We start from the raw sequence: 9,051 nt of genomic DNA, 5'->3' as shown, positions 1-9,051 counted from the left end.
AACGGGAGCTCCTCTGTACTGTGATTGGACTAAAATATCAGGTGGTTTGCATCGTCATACTAAGGAGAATGACATGTTTGTTTTTGCTAACATATCAGGTAAGTCAAGCTAATGTTTTAAGTGTGGCAGATAATGTGTGAATGAATTATTTTCTACAGGTAAGAATGTGTAATTGTACAAGTTTAATACATTTTAAGGACTTGCTGGCGTCAGACTTTATCCACCTCGGTTATAAGTTTACTAAACTCATTAAATACCGTTAACCAACACGCAACTATGTGTCCTTGTAACGTTGTGAGTTAAACTTTTTTTAAAAATGAATGTCATTGTCTGTCATGTGTATTTGATGAAGTAAATAATCTGTCTTGGCGGTTTGATTGAAGCTTTTAATACAGTTGTAGAGCAGCGCCCTTATCAAGTATTTACAGATCATATAGGGTCACACATTTTGTGAATGGGTTTCACATTGATTATAAAACCAGATGGTTGGGCCTCCAGCACTGTGGTGTCCCTGTCCAGGAGTAACTCATCACTTAAAAGGTCTTGACAAATCCCTCAGGTGTATTGTTAAAATGTCAGCCATTTAAAAAAAAAAAAGTTTAATTTAAATGTAGCTAACCTACAACATCCATATGTATTTCAGGTTTCTTAATGCAAAGTGGACTCAAATATTGGCGGCACTGCAATGGCGTCCTACTTTGATGAACACAACTGTGAGCCCACCAACCCAGAGGAACAGTATCGTCAAAATGCACTGCTTGAATTGGCCAGGTGAGGCTCAACGCACTTCAAACACATTGTAATGCTTTACATTGATCACTAGTGTTGTGATGTGGACGGTTGGTCTTTGTGTGTAGGTCTTTGATGCAGGGCTTGGACTTGATTGACTCGGGGGCGTTCGACTTGTCCGACTGGGATCAGCGCCTTCCTCCTCCAGCTGCCAAAACTGCTGTTCAGACCCTTACTGTGGTCATCATTTCTCCAGAGCAAGCTGGTGACAGACAACTGCTTCAGTAGAATACTTATAAAATATCAGTCATATTTCACTGATATTTAACAATTATCAGTCATATTTTGCTGATATTTAATGAATGCATTTATGATGGCAGAGGGAGAGATCATGCTTACAGACAGGTTGAGAGAAAGTAAGGAGGGATTTAATTATGATTCTTTCATACAGATAAAGGTCTCAAGTGTCCTGTGTGTTTGCTGGAGTTCGAGGATCAAGAGACAGTTCGAGAAATGCCTTGCAAACATCTATTCCACTCGGGATGTATACTTCCCTGGTTGGGCAAGGTAAAGCTGACAAGTGTATCATTTAGATTTAAATTCCACATCGGACATATTCTGGAAAACTTGGAGAGGCTACTTAAGTGGTACCCTTTTGAATATTTTGCTGAATGATTTCATTCATAGACCAACTCCTGCCCTCTGTGCCGGCTCGAATTACCAACTGACAATCCAGAGTATGAGGAGTTTAAAAAAGACAAGGTGAGTATGTAAATATGCTTTGGACGGTACAAATGAGCCTCATCTTTTAGCTGTGCTTTCAGTATAGCATCAGTCATTGGCTGAATATTGTTTTCTGTCCTGTAGGAGAGAAGAAAACAGAGGGAGCACAGGCTAGAAGACTTACATGGATCCATGTACACATGACTTCACCGTGTTGTGGTGACACAACACAATGACATTTTATAGAAAATTATAAGAAAAGTTCAGGAAATGCATGACGCTGCATTCATGCCATTTTTTGCAGAATTTAAATTCAATCATACAGATGGGGAAAACTAATGTCAGCCTTATGTCTGTAGTCATGAGTCAGAAATACAAATGGCCTCTTCACTATCGACTATTGAGCAAGAAGGACAACAAAACTGCAAGCGGCAAAGCCCCCATCATTGACAGCTTTATCTAAATAAAATCCCAAATTAAGAATATCTAGAATAAATAAACAAATTTGGTTTGACCTCAAGACTAGCAATTGGGGTAACCATCTTGGACTAAAGTATGGCCGCTCCCGTTGGGGTAACAGACAATATTTCTGATCTTCCCATTCATTCAACATGGCATGAATGCAGCCTGGTCATTGAAAATGCTCATATTTCAGTTGAATAAATGTTTTTTTCTATGTAGTTGGGGTATAAATATTTAAAAAAAAGTATGCTTCCAACAATGGACCTGAAACATTTCTGTTTTTATTCCTCTTTGATTTAAATCTATAAGCTTTTATCACCCCAAAAAAACATGTTCAGTTGTATTTGTCAAATTATTATATGATTTATTTAAACACAATATATTTTAATCACCAACTCTTTTTGTTTTTCCACAAAAATAATGTATACAATTTGAGGGAATTACATTTTGAAAGTGCACTCCAGCAATGCAATATGAATAGTATACACTTATATTTTATATATTTTATGTCAGACCATCCCTGACGGGTTATTGCCCACACCTTTCCATCCCCACACAGGCTTTCAATACGTGTGTTGCCTTCAAGCCGAGGTACAAACTTATCACTCTTCTAGAGCCACAGAAAACATTATCCAACTCTTCCACTGGTTGAGCAGAACCCCGCCCCATGCTGGCTAAACTGACCTTGTTGTGTAAAATTGTTTGGTTCCCCTTTAACTGGTCTTGTGACGTTTACGAGGCAACTCCTCTCTTCTGGCCTAGACAGAGGAGCAATAATAACATAACCAGATTGCTCTGGATTGGTTTTGACACTTCTACAGCACATGTAGATTGATACCATTTCTAAACTACTGCAATAATATGGGAAACACCCCTGTTGGCTATTTGTGCATCACGTAGTAACACACATTATTGAACCTGCAACCTTGCTGACTTAACTTAGGTGGGATCTTTAACCAGCAGTGTATATATGAAGTTAGCCATACTTTCTCATATGCCAAAAATTGTTTCTATTAGATATAGATAGATATAGATAAAAAAAAAACTCCCAAAGACTTCATGATTATACAATACTATTTCACACTGTCAATACAACATGTACCGTATGACCATGATGTCATTTTGCTCTCTGTTTTAAGCAGCAATTCACTGATGATGTTTATAAGGCCACAGAGGCAACTTTCTGTTATAAGAACCACCCATGCAAAAACTATCATTTTTATATCCTGTTTGAATATAAATTTGGGAAAAGAAAATACCTAAATGATAGACAATTCATACATATTTACAGAATATATTAAAGGAAACTAAATCATCAGTTTTTGTTTTATACATTTGTATTGACATTGTTTCTGTGTTGCTGCAGTACGTGGGATGAGGCTGAAACAATACACTTGCATCAAGTCATACACCTGCTGACGCACTCTCGACTGGTTACCCTGTGTAACCTCATTTGGGTGACATAAATGCGCTTTAGTTTGAGCAGTAGCCGGTCGAGGCAGTCAGGTGATCAGCTATATACAAATTGTAGATATCGCTTGAACGCCTGACATTGCTTCATAACAGAAAATATGTTCTCAACACATAAATATGCTTTCAAAGGCAAGAACCATGTTATTGTTATCTCCACCAGGAGGATTATGCAATCGGTCGTGGGTGTGCATGCTTCCGAGTGTGTCTGTATAGTATGACTTATGACATGTTATGACTTTCTTAACATTTTTATGACATATACATTTAGCTTTTTATATACATCATCACTAACCTGGGCTGTGCAGCCAATTAAAAGTCAACATAGAAGGAAAGCTAAAACTAAGAGTGGAGTCAGTAAGTTTAGCAGTGTGGTGTATACCATACTCTTTAATGGAAACTATATGTATGACTTACTATACAATAACTATTTAATGACTTTGTTGGCATACTATAAAATACTATACCAAGACTTTTTGTATGACAGACGATTACTTTTTGATATATTTTATGACCTGTACTTTATTAAATGTCTGACATACTAAACTATGACTTTACTATATTTACTATAACTGAGGTCCTGACGGTTGAATTTATGTCTTCAGTTTAGTTGTAGAGCTGAACCCTTTATTAAATATTTACACTTATTGCAGGTCACACCTTTTGCCTATTAATTTCACACTGATAAAACACAAGGTACTTGGCCTACAGCAAAAAGGTGGCAAACAGTAAAAGACACGTTCACTGGCAGCTCCATCTAAATAAAGTCCAATCATAAATATATCAATATTAATAAAATATTTCGGTGGGACCACAGGGCCAGCAAGTGGGGTAATAACCACCCAAAGGCTTCAGGACGATACCGACACTCTTCCACACCGTCTCTATACTGGATGTAAAAGTACTGTATGCGCTCATCATTTTGCGTTCTGCTTTAAGCAGCAATTTAAAGGAGTGCAAAGACAATTTTCTGTGATTCAAAGACAATCCATGCAAAACATATAATTTATCATTTTTATTTCATATTTGAATATAAATCTCTGTCAAAAGAAAATACCTAAATGATAGACAAATTGTACATATTTACAGAATTTATAAAAAGGAAACAAAATAATCTGGGTTGACGTATTTTTGGGGATTTCTCTGACTACCATTCTTAGACATTTTTCAAATTGAGGGAATATGTATAATACATTTGTATAGACATTGTTTCTGTGTTGATGTTAAGAGTTCAAGACATGTACAGATCAGCTTTTTGTAATATTAGGATTCTTCCATCAACAAAGATACCATATGAAAGCTTACTGGAGTGTACATTTTGACAGAAAAAGCAACACGTTGTAAAACCTACCTTCAAATTTTGGCATGTGGAAGATGGCAATATGGAAAAGATGGTTTCAAAGAATACATCCAACCCTGATGTGAGGGCTAATACAAGCTGCCATTTGTAGTCACACCGTGTGACTTGGTTACAGTTTGGTGAAATAGGCTACAGCTGAACACAAGAAAAATAAATGAAAATCTGAACATGTTCCCCTGGCACAGAACGAGGGATAAGGCTGAAACAGTGCTCGCTTATCAATTCACACACCTGCTGCTGACACACAGAGAACCAATCAAAACTCCAGTGGATTCCAGTCTTTTTTTTGGCAAGATTTGCAGAACAAGACAGGATTGCTGCAGTCCCAGAAAGAATAGTTAAATAATTTGCACAAAAAGTGACACTGACCCGACATATGATTGCGCAGCTCGTGTAACAGCAGATCCAAGGTCCTGTGAAAAGCAAATCCTTAAGACTTTGTGGATCGAGCTGTGGATGCTGAGTTACCATCATATTTAACACTTTTAAACACCATTGAAGATGTAAAACATGTTGGAACTTGAGCTTTTCCTTGAGAACATCAAACCCACAAAAGATAAGAGGTAGGTGATGTGACCTTTTTTTAAACGTGTATTGCTGGCATCCAGTGGTTAGACAGTTAAAAATGTATCAACACTACACAGGGGGTAGAATACTGTATGTTATGAAACATACTTCTCTAGGGTTTACAGACAAATAACTCACTCACTTAGTTTGAGTGTGTCCTAAATTGGGTGGCTTAGTCAGTTTAAGTTTGAGCATTAGTAGTTTGTGGCAGTCTGGTGATAAGCTAATTCACAAAAGTAAATATCACTTTTAGAGAAATTGGCAAAAGGGAAATCATACACAACCTTAATATACGACACACTTTCCTTTCAGTCTGCAGCCCGTTTGGTACTGTCAGTTTGTAACGCTGCACTGACACTGGTGACGCCATGAAGTTTATGTCACATGGTCTACAAGCATCATAGTCACCTGTCAGTTAACTCCTGTGGACACAACTTCCTCCTGAGCTACTGAGACGGCAGAAGATCTTTTCTCCAAACTCAAATAAGGCTTCCAAGCGTCCAGCCTGGAATCAAATCAGCGTGTGGACTACGTTATTTTGGAAATGTGTTAATCGGATTACATTTTAACCTTCACATCTACTTATTTTACTATAATATGTAGGTCACTTAAAATCACATGGTGTAACTTTTAAAAAAATTTAAAAAATAAAAAGCCCTTCAATTCCAACACACTGAAAAAGGCATTATTCACTCCAGTGGAGTTGAACTTATCGGACAATTGATGACAATTATTGCACCGGACTTGAAAGTCAATGAAATAAAAAGATAGCATGAAATGTAAATGTTATAAAATAAATCATCAGATCATGCAACATGTGGGAAAATAATGGAATGACATCAAGGGACACTACTTTGGAGAGTCGCAGATATAAGTGATTGAGATGCACACGGCCCTCGTCCTTACAACAGAGTAGCGCTGTTGGTTTGTACGCAGCAATCCAGCACTCATATGACAATAACATGAATGATGACCTCAAGAATTATAGTGGCTCATAATACATGTATACAGTTTGTAAAATGATTTTAAAAAATACCATCAAAATTTGCATTCGAAATCATCTGTGCAACCAATTAAATTGTCGAGTGAAATTAATGATTTTTGCCGATCATTTGACAGATAGTTTATGCTTGATTGATTAAAAAAGCCATAAGTTTACAGCCTGTAGAACATACATAACTGTTAACTGTTCACTTTTCAAACATTCAATATTTTGAACTTCCTATGCAAATTCAATACTCAATCATAAATTGTTATTCTCTCATTCAAAAAATGGTGCCGTGCAGAGATAAGCAAAAGGCCAAAACAGGTGGGCCAGGCCGAGCATTGGGTAGTTTATGAAGGAGCGTCTGGGCAGGGGAGAAAAACCAGTGGGCACACCAGTGATGTGACCAGAGTTGTTCAAGAAACAACCGACTCCAGTCAAAAAAACATTCATGGTTCCAGTGCTCAAGTTAGCACCACACGCTCAACCTCCTTTCAACGTCGCTACAAGATATTTGACTGCAGTGGCTCGCACCAACATTGGAAAGAAAAAAAGAAAGTACAGCATTACAGATGAGATTACCTGGTGTTGGTTCAATGCTTAAAGATATCAGGACTTCCTCTCTTCCTCCACAGGCTGCATCTGTTGCCTTGCCTTCCTCTGTGAGCCCATGAAGCACCTCTGCAAACCTTTGGGCAACAATGCAGAGCTACAACATGGCTATGCTCTCTGGCGTACAGTTGAGATGTGTGGACGTGCTGCTTCCCCCGGGGGACTTAAGGCCCCCTTTAGTCGCCCCACCCAGTGTCGAGCCACGGGCCCTCGGGCCCATGATAACTCCTGAACCGTGGTGGTGACACTGCTGCAGGCCTACCATCATAGTCTCGCTGGTGACGGTGCCAAACTCGTAGGTGAAGGTGCCGTAGAAAACCAGGATATCCACCGTGAAGACCCACTCGCAGATGGCTGCAGCGTGCTGCAGGATGAAGCTCTCGTGGATGAAGAAAATCCCGCCTAGGAGGGCAAGTTAAGGGGAATAAACATATCTGGTAGATGGAGGCGCAAAACAACATTTCCCCAAATCTCTCATGGCAGAGGGAGAGAATACAAAATATCATGCACCATTTTCAATCATTTTCAAATCGGACTGTGAGTGCACGAAGAAAACAAAGTTCATAACATGTATACAATACATTTTTAAAGGAGGAGATCTAGCCTGCATGCCTCAGGACGGCAAGGTGGAGCCACCATCAAACCTCAACAACCCCTTCCTTCATTATAAACAACACCATTTTTGATATTAACAAAAAGATGTTCAATCAGACTGCAACCAAAAATGTTAACGATGGCTGAACCCAATAAAATGTCACAAATGTCATTAGTTACAAATGTTATTAGTTACAAATGTGCTTTTCATGTCAAAATGTCCCCTGTGAAAACACACACATACAATGTTGTGCTTAGATATAAAATACAGTATATAACTACTACATGTGCGCAACAAGAGGGTGCTAGAAAGTGAAGGATACTGAGGACGAGGGAGACCATGGCTCCCAGTGTCAGAGCAACTCTGAAATGGGCCATCCAGTAGTCAAGGGCAGTCACAGCCACCCGGTAGGTGAGCACACACTGCAGGCACACAAACAGCAGCCCTGCTGGAAATGCCACACCAGCACCCACATAGTGTAGCGATTTGGCGTGATCAACCTGACAAACACAACAGACTAGTCAGAGGGGTTGCTTCTACTTGTTTGAGGTAAAAAGAAAAAGGAAGCAAAAGATGACCAACAATTCATATTTACCTGGAAGTTGCCCACCATGACCAGACCCAAAGCGTTGGTGCAGCCGGACACCAGAGCGCTGGTGTTGACCCAGCACCTGTGGCTGTGTTCAATCACCTGGGCGTAGCGCAGAAGGCACACCATCACCACTGCAAGACACGGGAAGAATTACTCTGCATCCATGACGCATAAGATAAACTAGAATTACGGCCTCAAGGTTGTCAGCCTCCGTCAAACAGGCCAGTCACTTCAACATCTTTTTCTATTTGACATTTGTCTGACATTGCCACAAAACAGTGTTTTGTGAGGTCACCGTGACCTTGACCACCAAATTTCATCAGTTCATCCTTGAGGTTGATTTGGGCAGTTTAAAAAAAAAAAAATAGTCATCATAATCATTTGGTGTTCCTGAAACATGGCATTCACAAGTGTGAGAAAGACTTGAGGTGATCTTGACCTTTGACTGCAGTGACCAAATTGTATTCAATTCAAGCTTGAGTCTAAGTGGACGTTTGTACTATAGTTAAATCATTTCCCTCCAGGCCTTCCAGATTTACGCATGTATAGGTGGGTTGAAACATATTGCCTCGGGCAGAGAGGCATAAAGAGGTCGTAGTAGAGTTCTTCATAATAAAGAGAGAATACTATGCCATAACAACGTCAGAAAATAGTATAGCGTGTCATCAAAAGTCATCGGTAATCACAGAAAACATCATAGTAAGTATGTTGTTTCAAATGTCATAATAAAAGTCATAGTATGTAATAAAAAAAGCCGTAGTATAACGCATCATAAAAAAGGTGGACAATCATTCTGTTGATCTTAGACAGATTTGTTTAACAGCCGTCTCAGTGGGGACATATTCTGAAAACTAAGCCAACCAAGGCAGTGAAACAGTAAAATTCTGCTTTAACACAGTTAGTTATAAAAGGTAAACACTAAAGCATCCAAGCAGCTTGTAGAGTAGTGAGAGGGA

At 39.0% G+C, this 9,051-nt stretch overlaps 2 protein-coding genes across 5 annotated transcripts in view; one reads left to right on the top strand and one right to left on the bottom strand.

The window, feature by feature from the left end:
- The first annotated feature begins 22 nt into the window (after positions 1-22).
- On the top strand, positions 23-3,232 carry rnf181 (ring finger protein 181). 2 transcript variants are annotated; one of them, XM_068605318.1, is made up of 6 exons: positions 23-98; positions 644-771; positions 858-994; positions 1,181-1,296; positions 1,417-1,491; positions 1,597-3,232. In XM_068605318.1, the coding sequence occupies exons 2-6, from the start codon at positions 686-688 to the stop codon at positions 1,654-1,656; spliced, it is 474 nt and encodes a 157-aa protein (XP_068461419.1). In that variant the 5' UTR covers positions 23-98; positions 644-685; the 3' UTR covers positions 1,657-3,232. The 2 variants fall into 2 exon arrangements, with proteins under 2 accessions (XP_068461419.1, XP_068461420.1); XM_068605319.1 differs by lacking the exon at positions 23-98 and adding an exon at positions 128-158.
- Positions 3,233-4,428: 1,196 nt separating this feature from the next.
- The window catches only part of LOC137805469 (transmembrane protein 150A-like), a 7,304-nt gene continuing 2,681 nt past the window's right edge, over positions 4,429-9,051 (bottom strand). The window contains exons 5-9 of one of the 3 annotated variants that reach the window (XM_068605423.1): positions 8,099-8,226; positions 7,826-8,003; positions 7,171-7,310; positions 6,879-6,985; positions 4,429-5,816 (exon numbers count right to left, since the gene is read on the bottom strand). In XM_068605423.1, coding sequence (XP_068461524.1) covers positions 6,890-6,985; positions 7,171-7,310; positions 7,826-8,003; positions 8,099-8,226 — 542 coding nt within the window. In that variant the 3' untranslated portion in view covers positions 4,429-5,816; positions 6,879-6,889. Of the gene's footprint in view, positions 7,311-7,825; positions 8,004-8,098; positions 8,227-9,051 lie in introns of all 3 variants that reach the window. The other 2 variants (XM_068605422.1, XM_068605421.1) reach the window with 2 other exon arrangements.

This window comes from Clinocottus analis, unplaced genomic scaffold (genome assembly GCF_023055335.1).
Source record: "Clinocottus analis isolate CAN_PGR_092001 unplaced genomic scaffold, fCliAna1.0.p SCAF_7, whole genome shotgun sequence".
Lineage (NCBI taxonomy): Eukaryota > Metazoa > Chordata > Actinopteri > Perciformes > Cottidae > Clinocottus > Clinocottus analis.
The sequence above is the reverse complement of the archived record's forward strand: the minus strand, read 5'-3'. Positions and strand labels throughout refer to the sequence as shown.